Source organism: Astatotilapia calliptera, chromosome 11 (assembly GCF_900246225.1).
Source record: "Astatotilapia calliptera chromosome 11, fAstCal1.2, whole genome shotgun sequence".
Lineage (NCBI taxonomy): Eukaryota > Metazoa > Chordata > Actinopteri > Cichliformes > Cichlidae > Astatotilapia > Astatotilapia calliptera.
Genome location: NC_039312.1, coordinates 11,940,957 through 11,959,064, shown reverse-complemented (window position 1 = coordinate 11,959,064; position 18,108 = coordinate 11,940,957). Strand labels below are relative to the sequence as shown.

The 18,108-nt window shown below is 41.7% G+C and overlaps 1 protein-coding gene across 8 annotated transcripts in view; it reads right to left on the bottom strand.

The window, feature by feature from the left end:
- Positions 1-6,935: 6,935 nt before the first annotated feature.
- Positions 6,936-18,108, bottom strand: part of trak1a (trafficking protein, kinesin binding 1a) — a 36,711-nt gene continuing 25,538 nt past the window's right edge. For 5 of the 8 annotated variants that reach the window (XM_026183575.1, XM_026183574.1, XM_026183572.1 and 2 more), the window contains 7 exons: positions 17,505-17,642; positions 17,301-17,377; positions 16,950-17,189; positions 16,192-16,502; positions 13,750-14,232; positions 12,173-12,275; positions 6,936-10,977 (listed from right to left, as the gene is read on the bottom strand). In XM_026183575.1, coding sequence (XP_026039360.1) covers positions 9,915-10,977; positions 12,173-12,275; positions 13,750-14,232; positions 16,192-16,502; positions 16,950-17,189; positions 17,301-17,377; positions 17,505-17,642 — 2,415 coding nt within the window. In that variant the 3' untranslated portion in view covers positions 6,936-9,914. Of the gene's footprint in view, positions 10,978-11,834; positions 11,932-12,172; positions 12,276-13,749; positions 14,233-14,841; positions 16,503-16,949; positions 17,190-17,300; positions 17,378-17,504; positions 17,643-18,108 lie in introns of those variants that run through there. The other 3 variants (XM_026183578.1, XM_026183576.1, XM_026183577.1) reach the window with 2 other exon arrangements.

Sequence of the window (18,108 nt, the reverse complement as noted above, 5' to 3'; positions counted from 1 at the left end):
AATAGCTGGTCGCATGACAGCCATGGAAAGCCGACGGGTAAAGAGATCGTTTTTTTTTTTATCGGATTACGTAGTTGAAGAGAAATTTTTTAAGCCATGTTTCCGAAGTAAGAGCCGACAGATGGTCTGGATATACCAAATATAACGTCCCAGAACACTCCAGCTCACATGTTAGTCTGCTCCAAGCATTCCCACAAAGATCAGAGTTTTGTAGTAGTTAATACGTCCTTTTTCTTAACATAATTGGTGATATAGGTTACAAGTCTGGCGCTGAACAGAAATTGTCGCGCTATGCTCCTTTATTTATTGTGCATAAATAGTAAATTGTCCTGACACAATATTGCGTTTCGCTTCTGTTATTATGGTACATTGACAAAAACATATACTTTTATTCACAGGATAAAACAGTTGTTTTGTATCACTAATTGCCCAGTACGATTACAGCATACAGTATTATTGTCACTGCTACATTTCTGTAATGCTGCCAGAAATTATTTCCACTACTAATTAATTACCGTTGAGCTCAAAGGTTATATTAATAAACGGTTAACGAATGTGTATTTATGACGACAATTTGTGAGACTGGTAAACTTACCTTTGTTCGTACGATGGTCTTTCGTTCTACTCGGTGCATTTCAAGGTCCTGTACCCATCCGTCGGTAAACTGTACCTGGGCTTGTTGCAGTGACCTGAAGTTACTAAACTTCATGAGTGTGTGCACTCCCTCCAAGAACCGTATAATTATAAATGTGAGCGTGGTGAAAGTTGGGCAGCACGCTAACGTCTTTTGTCCCTCTGTGTGCTCGTAAGGGTCTGACCCTTTCACTCCTTTGATTTTTCCTCGTATCTTTTCTTTGTCTTTTCGTCGAGTCTGTCTTTGTACGGACCGGCATTGTTCTCCTTTTGTTCTGTACATTCCTTTTTTGTGCGGCAAAGAAAAAACAAGAAGGTATTGGAACCGGAGAATGAACGTTTTGCAGTGCTGCAAACGCTTGCATTTGATGCGGTACTTGGATTGTTTTGCCACGAGTTCCCGGCATGCAATGCGCGAAAATCACGTGATTGCTAAACAGGGGGGAGGGTGCATCCGGCCTCCTCGGCTGTAATTGGTCCAGCCCAGAGTCAATCATGACCAATTGGCCAATCCAACACCTTTCATTATATATACCCTTCCTAAAAAAAAAAAAAAAAAAAAAAAATCCATCGGCCCATAAAAACAAAATATCGCCAGCGGCCCACCGGGCAAATGCCCGGTATGCCCGATGGCCAGTCCAGCTATGTCTGTATTCTATATCTCATGTTTTTGTTCCTCTGAGTCCTTTTATTTTCTCCTAGTTTAGGTTTCTGCTTTAGTCTAGTCATTGCTATGTTCTGCTTGTGTTTGTTTCTCATTTCCTTACTGTAAATAAATGTCGTGTCCAAATTCATGGGCTGCATCCTCCTGAGGCCGCATTTGTAGACCGATTACGTCACAGCGACGCGCCGAAGGCTGTCCAAATTCGTAGACCCCTCCGAATGCAGCCGACAAATGCGTGCTCCTTTTTCCGAATTTGAAGGATGGGTCGGGTGTGTCCTTCGTGGCCCACCATATCCCAGAATTCATAGCGCGGCCCAGCCAAGCTCCAGTTTCCGGCTAATGGCGGCCGCTACTAAGTTTTAAAATTACTCTTATTAATCTTTCTGGGTCACAAAATAAACTTTTAACATATTTTCAGGCGAGAATGTGGGTGTGTAAACTTCAAATATCTGCTTTGTTTGTCAAGATATTGCATATTTGCAAAAGTGCATGGAACGTTTTCGGTGACGTCTGTCACCCCACCGACTCGATAGCTTGCCAGCCCAGAACAACTTCATTCACGTAACGATGGCGGCACAAGATAAACCGGGAGACGAATACACTTTTAAATGTAAGTATGTGAAAATATGGTGGTACAAAAGTTACATTTTTATAGCGGTTATGTTGTTAGGGTTGTGAATTTGCATAGACTTGTAATATTTATTTAAACAATCTTCATAAAGGTTCACTCGCAATAAGTCCTTTGTCGGTGCCTGCACTTGTGTCCTTTCTCTCACCTCTCTCCACGACTGCTGTTGAAGCCGTGACCCGTTTATGTCATGTGCTTTTTAAACTTGGTGCCACATTTCATTACCTTATCTTATGGAATTGGTAAGGTAGGCTTCAGTGCAGTACTTTAAGAGAAACATAACACATTCAAACACAAAAATTCTGTTATTCTGCTAATTTAACACTTCCTAGTAATATTACAGATGGGCAGGAACCACATTAACCTCATCATTCTGACACTGTTTGTTTGTGTCAGTGCTGTTCCAAACTATTATCTAATCTAATGGTATTTTTGAGTAATGATTAGTAACCTAATATGAGACTTTTTATATTACTAGCATATGTACTTAGCGTACATATGCTGCCTACAGTACCTACTGTAAACAAGCAAGTAGCAGAATTTTGGTAACTCACAGGAAGAAGATCTGGCAAGCTGGAGTCATTTTGACAGGTTCACTGTCAGTCCAAATAGATGCATATTAGGTTCATTTGTCAACAACATGTCATAACTGATGGGACCATGAAGGACAATTTCCTGCCATCACTTCCCAACTTAAAGCTAAAGCACACTTGGGTTATTGGCAGGAGCACAATAACCCAAAACACACAGCAGGGCGACTTCTGAATGGCTAAAAAAAGGGGTTGAAGTGAGGTAGTCAAAGTGGGGACAAACCGTAAATGAGCTTCAAAACTTGCCACACCAGGTAGGTTACCACTGTTTCTGTCTAGTTGCTGTTATACTTTTCTCAGCTTCAATCTGGAACTTTAAGACAAACACATACACAAATATTTGTGTATAAATTTCTTTCCCAGTAACTGTGAAAGACTCGTTGCCAGTTATCACAAATGCTTGATTGCAGTTCTTGCTTCCAACTCATCACTGTGTTAATGAGAGAGAGAGAGGAAAGCACCAGACAATTAGCAGCCTGTGAGTGCCTGCATGTAAACACAGTCAACGGAAGTGGGTCACATTCCTGCTGCTGGTGACTTAACAGGTGCCTGGAGGGCCTTATTTTTCAAACAGGAAACACAAAGTTCTAAAGTGAAAGAACCTGGAACAAGGGATATGTGGAGTGTAAAATTAGTGTTACAGTGCAGACAATACAACCCAGCACCTGTACAGATGTGGTGATCAGACTAAGTCGTAACAGGAAAGACATTAAGATCATACAGCAAATAGTTGCTGGAGGGGGGAAATCAGCAAATTAGTTTAAGGAGTATATTTCTAAAGCGGAAGCGAAAGGATGGAGTATATTTCTGCAGCATATTTACAGAATTAGAAGCATTACACTTTTGTGTCCACACTCTGCAGATATGAATATGAATGAGGGACCAGTTTTGTCTCAGGTTAATTAACATGAGTCATGAGGGGAAACTACTGTGGAAAATGTGGCGTGAAACAAAATGAATTTGAGAAGAGTTTTTAAAAGAAAACTTGGCTGACTGGTGTCATAGAGTCAGTTGTTGCATTCTGTGATTCTGGCTCAAAGTACCCAAAGTCAGTGATAAACATTTAGTCAGGCAACAGAGAGATTAACTTGTATATGTGTCTTCTTTAGAGTGTTTGAAGGTCTTTGACTGAGGTACTCAGTTTACTGTCTAAGCTTTGCAGCAAGGTGCTATGTTGATGAGCCCAACTTACTTTCTTTCAATGAGGAACTCTTGCTCAAATAGTTCTGCAGGCTTTCTGAAGGTCTCTCAAAGTTTTTCTTTTCACATTGTTTTTCACACATTTTCAGTCCATGCCTTGTATTTGATCATTTTCAGTAGTTGCTTTTTTTTTCTTTGCCTGCTTGTTTGTTAAGTCATATAACAGTGGCCTATGAATGAATCAATCATTAAAAGTGCACCTAACTCATGGGATGAACCAGTGTTGTGTCTGCAAACGACTTAACAAAGAACCAAGTATCTTTAGACACTTTGTTACCAGCAGCTTTTGAGAAAAATACATAATTAGTTCCAATTTCTTAATTTGTACATATAAAAGATACCAAAAATAAAAGTTTAAAAAGCATAAAAGAGTATTTTTATAGCAACAAGATAATTCCAAAAGAGTAAGTAAAAAGAAACCAAGCGTGTCAGCATGCTTGGTTTCCTTGAAAATTTGAGTAAAGTGTAGGACAAGAAAAAAGGGGAAGGCCTGAAAAGCTATCCACGGCAGATGAAAGTCTCAGTCATTTCTTTAAGAAACAGGAAAACAGCGAGTAAGGACCTGAGAGTCTGAAGCCTCATCAGAAACTGTCTCAGTTGGAGGTTGGCTGGAAGCAAAGGGATAAAGTGAGTGATGAAACCAAATTTGAAATTTTTGCTGGTAACTGTCATGATTTCCGCTGCATTTCAGACAGTGGTGTTTGGATCATATCAACACTGATGGAATGATGAAAGCAGAATAGTACGATTTTGAACCACCATGCAATACCTGGATAGAAAAACACAATTCCCCACATTCCTAGATAAAATGAATGGTGGCACAAGACCTTTGCCCAGTACTGTATATCATATCCTATATGATATAGTTACAGTTAAGCCTTTTGTGACAAATGTGATGTTGAATGTGCTGTAAACATTTATGTTAAATGATATATTTTTACAGCAATGCCTCTGCACCCCAAGGGCATACACTACACTTGTGGAAAAGGTGCATGCTTGTACAAATTCCCAGCCAGTGAAAGTGTGAGCTAAAAGTCAGTAACTCAACACCTCTTGGATTCATTTTCTTCCAAATTTAATTTGGTAGGGGAAGAGATGAAGCTAAGTAAGTGGCCCGTATCATTTTCATCACAAATCACACAAAAAAATATTTATCTGATTTTGTAGTGTTTGTTTGAGGTTTCTGGAAGAGGCCTGAGTACTCTGCTTTCTGTCACAGTGGAAAAGATTGGAGTATTCACCCCATCGGGATTCGCCTCTTGAAGCTACGATCACATGAACTGTTGCTGAAGTCGAGGTTCTTACCGAGCTGTTGTTAATTACACCGTGATTGAGTTGGAGATGTGGCGCTACTTTACATCAGGACAGATTCACCAAGTCAGTTTGAAGCCGGGGTTTTTAGGAGGTGTTTTGCTTTCTCCATCATTTCCACTAAGTTTGCAGTAACTTTGATCTTCCTCCACAGATGATGAACTGTAACCAACTATTGTTAATCTAAACTCAAATATAATCACGACACAAGCTTTTCTTATCTTTACTTTTCCATCTGTTCATGTTCTGGCTGACTCAGATCTGCAGAATGCTCTCATATCCTCTGTGGGAGCGCGCACACAAACACACACACACACACCGGCCATTGCTTCTCCAAGCATTAAAGCCCACCTCACAACTAACCGGTGCTCCCCATCCATCTGTGCTCTCTTTTCATTCAGTGAGCAGGATTGCTCTGTCTCGGCTGAGATCCCTCCACCATGATCTTTAAGAAATCATTACGTTAACATAGTCACATTTTCCATCTTAGTTTGGATCATCATATTTACTGCAGGACACCCGAACATGTTCCTTTGGCTGCTCTAATATTCGTTATTACTGACGGTGTAACTTATTATGCTGGTGTGTCTGAGCATCACTGAAGCAGCCTTAAAGAAAGAAGCCTGGGAGAGATCTGCTGATCTTTATCGAGGCCAAGAGGAGCACATGTGGGTTTACTAGACCTTCACTTAATCTTTGATTGCTGGTTTACTTTCTTTCTGAAGGCTTATTGGCTTGGCTGTGGTTTGTGTTTATGCCAGCTGTCCATTCTGGGTCTGAGAGACAGCGCCACCCTGTGGAATACAACTGTAAGTAGAACCAAAGCAGTAGAAACTCAGTGCCATCTACTGTTCTTTGGTGTTCATTTATGGGGAGAAATGCCTGCAGTAATACTTAAATTAGTAAACAGGTGGATTGCTTAAAAAGTAGTTACAATGAAAGGGCTCCACCCCGTTGACTAGACGATCTCTAAGGTGTTACACGTTTCGTGGCAATATGCTCGCTCATTTGTATAAAGAAGAAAACGAGGCAGCAGAGTCAAAGGAGTGCAGCTGTTATTTTTTGAGTGAAGGGTCTGGCAACTTAGGTGTGGAGAGAGATGCATGAGAGAGGCCTGGACCAGCTGCTGAGCTCTGGCAGCAGATGCACAAAACTGTTGTAGTCCAAGCAGGGGGTGAATAATTCTGCATAATTTAGTGGGTTTTGGTGAGATTTTGTAGTTATACTAAAGTTAAGTAAAGTTATGTGTCGAATTGAGCTTTTCACTCCCAGGCTGCTGGCTTATGGTTCTTAGGGTATTTAAAAGTAATGGGAGGCAGAGGCCTCAGCTTTTTTTAAAACCAACTCCCAGTTTGGATTCAGGAGACAGACACCCTCTCTGCTTTTAAGATTAGGCTTAAAACGTTTATTTTTGACAAAGTTTGTAGTTAGGGCTGGATCAGGTGACCCTAAACCCACCCTCAGTTATGCTTCAATAGCCCTTGGCTCCTGGGGGATTCCCATGATGCCCTGTGTTTACACACCGCTCTGCATGTAGTCATTATTTATTACTAATTTCTGGTGGCTTTGTCTCGCCTCCCCTCCCTCAACCCCAACCAGTCCCCAAACCACTAACACTCAATATATGAAAATATGAAAGGTGATTTTTGTTTTATTAAGTAAAATGTGGCCATTAAAATGTGTTCAGAATTTGCAAATTGATGATCTCATAAATGATAACGCGTTACTCTCCCCTACACCGCATCCATCAGCCTTTATAGGTAACATTAAGTATTAGTGTCGGTAATATTGGCTCTGTATGTACTTGGTATTTGCACAATCACACAGCACTACTCTTCACCTTAGAACGTCGAGCAGCTTGAAGTGACTTATTGTGATTCGACACATAAAAAAAAGTGTACTTTTAATGGAATGAAGCAAAACAAAGTCTTTATTTATTTATTTATTTATTTGACAGTACAGTCAGTTCTGTAGAATAGAACTCATCAGTTTTCCTCTCTTTACCCAAAAATAAACAACTCAAATGCCTCTTCGTTTTTTTCAAGTTAGCATGACTATCTGTGTTGCGTACATTTACAATGCAATAATAGTTCCCTTTCATGAGGTTAACACAAACGGAACTTAAATCAACATACTGTACACAAATGTATGGCCCTACAGCGGATTACTGTTTGTCATAAATTACATTCAGATGAATTGACACACACACACACACACACACACACACACAAAAGCAAAGCATACACGCACAAACACACATACGCCATCTCCTTGTTTCTTCAGTCTTATCATTTGTTTTTTTAAATACTGAAAATGGTCTGATTTTGACAAACACCTTGCTCTGCCATGAAGCATTGAGCAGCATCAGTGTACTGTCGGGTTTTTACCCACTGTTAGAAATGGAAATGTTTTTAAGATTTTAATATAAGTGCCAAAAAAACTGATTAATATAATGAATGAAAGGATTCCAAATGCTTTTATGAGATTTCAAAATAAATAAAATCCTCAAAATTCCTTCATTTAAACAGCTGTCATGACAGATGTGCTTACTTTTTACAATCCACATACTTCAATGATTGCTAAGTATCCGTTTCCCCCCCCTCCACCAAAAAAAAACCTTTGCTTGTTTAGTCATTTAATCATCAAGAACCACAGCAGGTCAGCATCCATTCATCCCACTAAACACTCACTGGTCCAGGTGCAATGCCCAAACTCGAACTCTAATGGAAACAATGTGCACAACAAAATGTCAGAGTGGCAATGAACAAAAGAAAGTCTGTTTGACAAATCGGATGGGTGAAAATATGACAGTTGATGTGCTTAAAAATCCCCCGCTTCATAAGCGAGCATCAAAGTGTGAGTTCAAACGGCAGCAACTGGACCCGCTTCAGTGACACCAAACCATCAGCAGGAAACTGTTGCAGACGAAACAACAAGCTGTTAAAACCAGCGTGAATATTTCAAGTCGCTCCATTTTTTAAAAATCTTTTTTTTTTTTTTACAGTTACATTCAGAAATCAAGTCTTGTTTAATATTGCTTTAATCCTTTTTTACTCCCGCGCATGCTTGACAGAATAAATAACAAAGGTGTCAGCATGTATGTAAATTATTCTGCTACAAGGGGCACATGCAATATGAGCAAAAAAAAAAAAAAAAAAGAAATGAAGGAAACTAACTTCAAGCCTGCACGACAATGGTCCCTCCCAGTATTCACCAGCATATAACTTTGGTTTACGGTGAAAGCTCAGCGGTTAGCGTGTTGCAGAGGTTTTTGCAATGTGGCAGCTTCCATCTGGATTTTGCAGGACTTAAAATGTTATCGACCACTTCATGCATCGAAATCTCAATCAAATCACCCAACATTCATTGTCATCCTCCAGCTGACTAGACAAATACAAAAACAGAGGTGAGCCAAAATTGTGGGGGGGGGGGGAGTACTCGTGTTCTCTGCAGGTCTGTAGTCACAGTGCTTTAGCAGATGTCTGTATCTAGACCTGGTCTGTATCCCCCTTCACATGTGCATCAAACGCCCCCCAATTTTTTTAAATGACAAAAACAGAGCCACAAACACCTTAAATTGGCATAGGTACATTTATGTACCCTCTCTACTGCATACCGTACAATAATAATAATAATATTAATAATAATAATAATAATAATGAAGGCAACATAAAATATGAAGTAATCAACTAAAACAAACGCAGATCCATATTCTACAGACATACAGTATGTTTGTTTTTAGGCACATAAGAAAATTCAGTCACAGCAAGAGGACATAAAGCCCCAATCTGGATTCTCTCTGAAAGTATAAATTACAAAGAGGGGAGGGGTTGCTGGCAGAAAATAATCTCGATCTCTAGAGCCATGGCCACTGCTACGTAGCATAGCTTTCAGCTAACTCCACTGCATTGCAACACACACATAATGCAGGAGTAGCATTCATAAAATGCAGTCTGGACTACATCTGTCACAATTAGAGACAAGCACGATCTGAAAGGTTTTAATAAAGACATTAATAGGACCACTGTTTGTATGTTAGTTTAGTCAGATTGCCTTTGTCTCTAACCGCGACTTAAATATCGAGCAGATTACATTTAATGAGTCGTCACTGCAGAAATCACAGTCATTCAAAACTTTTTTCTTCCAGTTCCTAAACTGAAGCTCTTCTAGTTTCGCTTTGGCTGACGGTCTTTGGCAACACTGGACTGGACACGACAAACACTCCTTGGCTGCACATCAAGTTAAAAGTTAGAAAGCAAAGCCAAAAACTGGAGGAGTATCTTGTTTGTAGTATCAGCAGGTTTACATAGGACATACACATTACATCTGGTGTATGGCCATGTGTAATCTTAAAAGTAAAGATTACATCTGGTGGTGTGAATGCACCGACTGTGTAGTCCAACAGTACAGTGTAGAACCCCAGTTTCTGCATAAATCAAGAAGAATTTGTTACATTTTTCTGCAAAAACAGGTAACGTGGGCGACACGTGCACCAGATTGGGCCTTTAATATTATACTATATGACACAGTATACTGTATGTCCAATATACTGGGCAGTTACAACAGACAAGAAGGCAACATCATTAGTCTGGCCTGACAGAATATGAGTATAACACAGTGTAACAGTTCTTAGCCAGTATTTCCATCCCAGCTCACTTATCATGACTGTTTAGAAAGATGAATAATTGTAGTTGGACTGTGTCACTCATCTGTTTTTTAACCTTTTTCGTCCGGGAGAGATGACTGCGGTGTAGTTGCTTATGCTGTTTTGTTTTGTAAATGAGTGTGTGTGGTTGTGCACGTGTGGTCGTGTCATAAGTACTGTACTGCTCTGTAAAATACGCGAGACTGTGTGTTGTAATATGATGTAATACGCTTAATGCTTCCATTATGTCCCGGTTTCTTCATCGTTGTGTTGGTCGTGTGTGGTCGAATCCCCCACCTCGCCTTTTGGCCTGGTGTGTCTCTGTATTATCGTCTGCGATGTGACCATTTCCAGTGCATTTAGAGTCTGTGGTACGTGCACGCCTTTTGTGACCAGTGTCTTCTTTTTTGTTTGCACTTTGCCCGTTTCCTGTGTGTGCGCTGTGAGTTGTTGTGTATGTGAGGTTTGCATCGTATGCGGTATGAGTATCTCTGTGCTGGGGGGGCCTCCTGGGTCTTTCATCACCATGCTGGCCCCCACCATGGCGGGATAGCTTCGATTCCTCCTCAGTCCTGGAAGCCCCCCACCCAGTGCGCTGTTCCCCAGTCCAGCAGAACCAAAGGGGCCTAACAGAGTACTTCCAGATGAAGCTGAAGCAGAATGTGGGGAAAGGGTGCGAAAACTCTTCAGTTTGTCCACAAGCCGCAGATTGATCATCTCTGTTTGGTTGTCATCGTCCACCTGGCCCTCCTTCTCCCTTTCTGCCTCCCCCAGCACTTCCCTCAAAATTGTACGAGCCGGCTTAGAAGCGAGGAAGGTATCGTAGAACGGCGGGTCGTCATCGGAAGGGCTGAACTGAAACATGGGGCCTGTAGCGATCGAGGAAGCCGATTTGGAGTGAGGTGAGCTGGGTGGGCTGGATGGCTGAAGGAGGAGGAGGGTGTCTGGACGTTTTCCCAGGTGCTTGACTCCACCCTGCTCCGGTCTCTCTGTGCACCTCTGTGCTTGAACCCCTCCCAACACTGCCGAAGCATCCAGCCCTCGGTCCCAGCTGCGTGGGTTGTACACTGAGGCAGAAATTCCATTCTCCAGCAGGAGGCGCACCAGGCCTAGAGAGGTGCTGGTGGTTTTAGTGGAGTCCCTAAGGTTGGTGGAGGACTCGGCGAGGGAGAGGGAGAGGGAAAGGCGGCGAGGTGTGCAGCAGGGTGTGTAGGAAGGCGTGGGTGGGGCTGAGAAGGGTACAGGGGAGGCAGTAAGGGAAGGCGTGCCCGGGCAGGTACTGCTCTGACACGCAGCCATGGCTGGGCTGGAGAGGAATGGAAGGACAACAAAAGAAAAATGATGAGTAAGCATAACCAAAATTATACAGACACCACCAGCCTTTAATATGACTATTAAATCTTATCCTGTTCTGGAAGACTGAGCCGTGCACACAAGTTTAAGCTCAAGTCTGCACATTGATTTGTACTCTTAAAACTCAGAAACATCAAGTCTGATTGTTTAATGTGTGAACAATGTGTCAATTTAATCACACAGAAAGTTAGTTAATCAAGCCCCGTATACATGGTGAAGAAACATTAAGCACAGCAGTCCAATTTGTAGCCCTTAACCGCTCTGCAGGGAGTACACCGTCACGTGACATTTATCTAATAGGAAAAGTGCCAGAAAAACTGAGACTGTAAACTAACTGACTCCAAGATGAAAGCTGACCTTAAGCATTAAAAGTGAGTGATCTCCTTTCAGCCAATTCTCAGAACACTTTGTTCAATCAAAAAAAAAAAAAAAAAAAATGGACCTCTTTGCTTAGTTTATTTCCACCGAGTATAACACAGTTAGATTTAATCAGATTGGATCAGTGATTGGATTCCTGGATGTCAGGTTTGTTAGTTACAAAGCGGCTTCCTAACAGGGAAACTTATGAGGCAAATAAGAAGCACACTGTCCAGTGACTAACTAGAGGACACAGCTTTTAAAAATGACATGTTTGTGTTTGCAGAGCTTTTTCACAGTTTAGTGCTTGTGAAATTTGCCTCACGCAGCTGCCCACAAGTCGCTGCCCACTAAGTTTGACCAGACAAAAGAGAGACGGTGCAAATTCCCCAAAGTTATTCTGCTTCACACACCAGCAAATCTTTAGAAATGCACTACCATGCATTTCCTCACCCATGCGCACACTAGTAGGTGCACTCAATGGGTCTGCTCTACTTCGGCCATAACAACCATGTGATACAACTCCAGTTCTTCTTCCTCGTCACATGACCTGTTAAGCCAATCAAGACATTGAGCGTTATGCGCCAGGTCTACGGCAACACAGAAGCCCTGTCTGGAATGAAAATCAGAGAAAACCTGGCTCGTTCAATTACCTACTACTTCAGGTCTGCCATTTAGTACAAAACAATATGTCTGACTGCCAGCTGTTGTTTATCATTACACAAATCAGGCTAAAGACAAAGGTTTATCAATGAAGTATTTAAGTGTTGATGTGTTTATTTATTCTTTACCTGGGGGATGCAGTGGTCAGCTGATCAGAGGGGTGGAGAATCCTGCAGGTGGTGAAGGTATATGTGGAGCTAGTGTGGGACATACACTTCCCTGGGAAAAGAACTGGAGGAGAAAGGAAGGGAAGGAAAAAAAAGAAGAGAGGGGAAGATTTTTAGTGTTGACACAAAATAGACCAAACACAACGAGGCAAAAAAAATGTTAACAACAACGTGGAGAAAATAGACCGTGGGCATAGTACAGGACCCGAGCGAAAGCCCCAGCTAACATTAGCCCCCCCAGTATACTTGTTTCTGTTAGAGAAACTCGAAGTCTATCCCAGCTAATAGCCTTGGTTGTGAAAATGTAGTTGCTAAGGGTGAGCCTCGACAACAAGAAGCAGCAGCTGAATCAGTCACACACTCATCTGATGTGACTGAATATTCAGTTTGTATACCTAAAGCATAAAGATGCGTTTATTCCACTTTGATCTTTTATAAATTATGAAACACTTAGATGAGGTAGAAGAGTTAAGTTATGAGGCAGATTTTTCATTGCAGTGGTATTAAAGTTACAACCAAGGCCACACGGGGCTGATTCACTGCAACACTTTAACTTTTTAGTGTTAATAAAGAGATCCATGCCTCTCAAGTTGTGCTCTGCTTTTACATTCATATTAATTACAGTTATAGCACTACAATGTTTACACCCTTTCTAGGGTTAAGTTCACTTGAATTTCTTGCGTTAATTTGTTTTATTATTCTCGGTGTTTCCCTGTACTGGGAACACTTACAAAGGTTTATTCTAGTCTGCGCCTCTTCTCCATTTTAAATGGTACCATGTTGACTTAATAAAAATAAAGCTTTGGGTTTTAAATTCTCTCTCTCTCATTTTTGGCTCGTAGCCGTAAAGTTAAAGCCACCCACTCCCACAAGATTTGTACTCTGGGACAAGAGAATATCAATGGCACGGCAGTCCTCCACACCAAAGCTGCTCAGTAGGCTCCAATATTAGCTAGCCGCAAGCGCTACGAGTTCATGTGACTCGAACAGCTGCCCCAACAGCACTTGACCTGCCAAATTTCTTTCTGTATCTGCGTGCTTGTGTGCTACAAAACAGTATAGCTTAGCATGAAATATTAAACCCTCCTGCTCCTAAATAGTGTCTAAAATGTTTTATAGAATATACCTAAAGATACTAAAGACTTTGCAAAAGATGAAAAACTTTGAGTGTAAGCGTAATTGGCTGAAATAAAGGAAAAAAAGTGGCAGCAAAAGAAAGTGTGAACTGAGAAGAAAGGCTGCAGATGGAAAATGACGGAAATGAAAGAACAAAAATAAAAACATGTACTCTGTCTCGTTGCCGTTCGCTGGCTGCATACACGGGGACAGCTCCTGGGGTGGGTGCGTGTGCAGGTGTGTACACATGAGCGTGATCATGCAGGATGGGCTGTCACGTGTCCAATGAATCCTTTCTCCTGCCCCTAAACCCGCCACCCCTCCTGTTCACCCTCGTCCCCTTTATCCCCATGCTCCAGGGCAAACATGAAGGTGTTATGGTTTGATGCAGTGCTGTAACCCCAGCTAAGAGGCTCCCTCACCAGGCATGCGGTCCACAGTGTTTGGCTGTAAGGTTTGGCGCTCTTTGGGGTCCACATGCCCGTTGATCTCGGGAGAAAAAGGCAGCGGAGAGGAAGGGGACGTGTTGGAGAGAGGAAAGGGCATGCTTGCAACATGTCCATCATTTCCCTGAACTGCTTCTGCCGCCGCGCAGATCGTTCCATTCAGTGCGTCTGACTGGCTGATTTCTTCAATGTTGCCATTTTTGTTGCGGCAGACTGCGGGAGTAGAGGTAGAGCGAGGCAGATCCGTGGGAGCAGGGCTCTCCCCTAGCACGGCTCTAAATGAGTCACATGATACTTCATCCTCCTCTGGTTGGTCCAGCTGCCAGCTGTCCTCCTGTTCCTGTTCCTGTTCGTGCGCCAAAGTGCGGAAGCCCTTCGTGACCACACCGGGCCGATGATCCAGCAGAGCACCCATGTGAGGCTGAGCCAGCTGCTGCCATGCGTGGAGCGTAGCAGAGCCTAGGAAAAAACACATCTTCAAGTTACACGAAAATCAACAGCAGCTTCAGCTATTTTTAACAAGTTCGTGACCTCCTTTAAACACGCATACAGAAAAAGTACCACAAAATCTGTGATTATCGATTACAGATATGTTCTTATCAAGTTTTCAATGATCACAGGTTAAACAAACTACATCTGTTTAAACTCTAAAAGCACCTGATTATTGCAGGTGAACACGAAGACGTCACTTATGTTCAGTAGGTGTTGTTTATGTGTTGAAATGTGCTTGAAAACTAGAAAATTATTGTCAGTACGTTATATATACACATATATAAACTAGGCTAAGCTCCAAAGCAGAGACGAGAACGCATACATATGCAACAAATGCACATTCTTAGATTATAACACTGTCACAGCGTTTCTTTATGCAGCACACAGAGACTCTCGCACACAGCACTGAGGGTGGATGTCACGACAAAGGAGGAATGTCTATAGGCCAAAATGTCTTCGCACACCGGACTGCTTGAATTTCAAGTCTAGAAAAATGGTTTTCTACTAGAGATGCATTTTGAGAGATGCCAGTGCAAAAGAACAAACGCAGAAGAAATGAGAGAAAAGGAAAGTGGAAAATGATGAAGACTTTATTCAAGAAATCATCAAAGAAAGCAAACAAGGAGAATAGAACAAGAGTAAAGTGCAAAGACCAAAGTGAACTGAAAGGCCAACAAATGACGAGTGGAAGAGGTGGACAGTACATACAGCATCATGACACTGATGAAAGGCTCAGAAATTTATGAAGACAGATGAACATTTAAGAAATAATCACCTGAGATTGTTTCTACATTACTTCTTATTTCTGCACCGCTGTTAGACTTGAAATGAAACATTTCCATCTCTTTTTGTTTTTTACATTTTCATAAGTTCACGTGCTTGGAGAACACATTTTTGTCCTATGACGCAAATGGTTGCAACTTCAAGTTTGGACACTAGGTGGTGCCATCGTACAAGATGTAAGGAAGCTTTCAGTTCCACTGGACAATACTGAGAGTGGATGGATGATTGAAGAGGTCACAACAAGTACATGTTAACAAAAACAGGTTTCTGAGATTATAAATATAGTGATAACTGCTCTGTATCTACAATCCAACACTAAGAATTCAATAAATAATAAATAAAGCTCCTCTATTAGAACAAGGCATCAGAAACATGTTCAGCATGTGTTCAAAAATACAGAAAGTGCATTTCAAATACCATACAGGAAATCACTCACTGCAAATGTGTCAGTGAGCATGTGTTGTTATGTGCTAGGTAGGCTTTTTAACACATTATGGCTGTGCACAACTTTATAGTTTGAGACACGCTCCAATATCCAAGTACAACACTTGAATAAAATATTAGGAAAAGAAATCATTAAATCGACTTTGTATAAGTTACTGTGTGCACAACGTTCATTGAACTATTCTCATTCTTAAACTGCAGCCTTCGAACCAGTGCACTGCTCCACACACAGCAGGCTAACCTATATTTCAAAGCTGCAGCGCAACTGCGTATGTCTAAAATAAAAGGAGTGCTGCAGATTTAAACTACCATCCTGTTGCATCAACCTCTCCAGCAGACCTGTGGCTACAGCCAGCGGAGGCTGTGAGCTTGAGAAACTGCTCAGCTCCATCAAACTGGAGCTCCTTCGCAGCTTGTTAGGATCTGGTGAGGCGCTCAGAAAGATCTTGGACTGATTGCATTTGTGAAAAATCAGGTATTGATTCTCACTCTGAGTTGCTTGACTTTGGGTTTCACAGCCCTGGCTGCATGCTCTGGGAGGAGTGAGGCTGGAATTTTGCACCTGGTTCTGATTTTCATTGTGTTTTTCCTTCAAAATCTCATTTTCATTGCGAAAGGCTTTTTCACTGCTGAAATTCTGATTTAGTTTTTCATCATGTGGAAGATTCGAGGACTTGTGACTCTGAGAGGAATAATCACCTTCTAGCGGCTTTACAATCTGCAGCTTCTCCGGCAGGTAGGACCTGGGTGTGAATGAGTACCCCGACCAGATGCTTCCAACTGAGGTATGTGAGGAAAGCGAGAACAAACTTTCCGTTGGGGTTCCTGGTCCTCCTTTTTCCTCCTCTTTGGCCAGGTAAGCCAGCTTTCGCTCCCTCTCCTCCTCGAAGAATCGTTTTTCTGAGAGGTAGTTGTCCCGGCGGAGCGACAGGCGACGCAATGCTGCCTCCAAGTCCCTGCTGCCCGGAGTCCCAGGGGTACCAGGGGGGCGCTTGTTGGAGTCCTCTGACCTGAAGAGGGAGACAGACAGCGGTACAGTTTTTTGCAAAGTTAATCTCTATTTTGAGATAATAAAATGATCGTTTAATTTAATTCACTATCAAAAGGGGAAAAATAAGAAGAAACCTTAAATAATTGTGTTATTTCACTCTTAAGTGTATAAAAAATCCTCACAAGTCATTTGGAAAAATAATCCAAACGTTTGAATCAGAGAAGAAACTAAGTTTTTCAACTTACTGTCATATATGACAAATAAACACGGGAAATTATTTGTGAAACTGGAACTACAAGGTGTTTGCCAAACTTTGAAATGAGAACCTTAATCAAATTTCAAAACAGCTGCAAATGAGCACTCTGTTAATTACCTAACTGGGATGCTTCTAAATTAAATACATTTCATCAGGTCATTATGCTTCATCATTCAAATCTACGGTCCGTAGCGGGAGCGATGTCCATACCCGTCATCAGGCGTCTCCAGGATACTCCTAGTCCTGTTGTCTAGGATGATCCCACTTCCTGTTTCACTACCATAAATGGAGTTGGAGCGTGGCGTGCCCACCCTGCTGGAACGCCCTGAGGTGAAGCATGAAGTCTGATTGGAGCCTGGGATGTTGAGAGGAGAGGGGGCTAGAGAAGAACGCTGCTGACGCATCAGATTGAGGTTTTTCACCGTTTGGAAAACTCGCTTCGGATGCAGTCTGCAGACACACAAACATGGAGTTGATGGATGACTTTTAGATTATTACAAATGATTAACATCTGAATCAGATCATACTGTGGAGGAAAAAAAAAAAAAAAAGGATATGTACCTCTGCTCTTCTACGTCTGGATCATCCATTTGGAGTTCCTTCCTCATGGTGCCCTCTATTTCTGCTGCCAGTGAGTCCTGGAGAAGAAACAAATTGCTACTTGGGAACTGAAGATGTTGTGATGCAGACAGACAGTCTCTCTTCTAACTACGTACATTTCTTTTGCATTGTAAAAACCCTTAAAAATTTAACTCCATCACTCACCATCGGGAACAGGCCCAGGGAATGGAAACGCCTCGCCGTGCTGAGCGGGAGAGTTTTATTTCTCAGGTTCTTCAGTTCCTCCTGAGCTTCATGCAGCATCTCCATACACTCTGCATACTTGTCTTGCAACTCCTGCAACTAAAAGTGAAGAAAGGAGGAAGAGCTTTACAGAGAAGAAAATGAAACGCACTGAAGCAGAGTGTTTCACCTCCAGCCTGCAGGTCATTTGTCTCCTGTTTATCTCTCAGTTACATTTAAACAGTGACAGGACTGATTTTCATACAATTTGCTTCTCGGAGAGACTGAGCTTTGCATGCTGTTTTATTATGATATAAAATATGTTTTTAAAAAGGACAATATACTGTGGGTGCTAAATTTGGTGATATAATAATATGTGAAGACAGGAGAAGCCATCAGCAGCATCTCTACTGGACCAATAACATGTGTTGATGGAAGCATGTGGAAGATGATTACTTTATAATTAGCATCCTAATAATAAAGTAATCATTTTTAAAATCATAAAATCTAACAAAAAATACAAATCTGATGGCAGGAATATATATAACTGTCACACTACAAATTTGCCTCATCTGGCAGAAGCTGG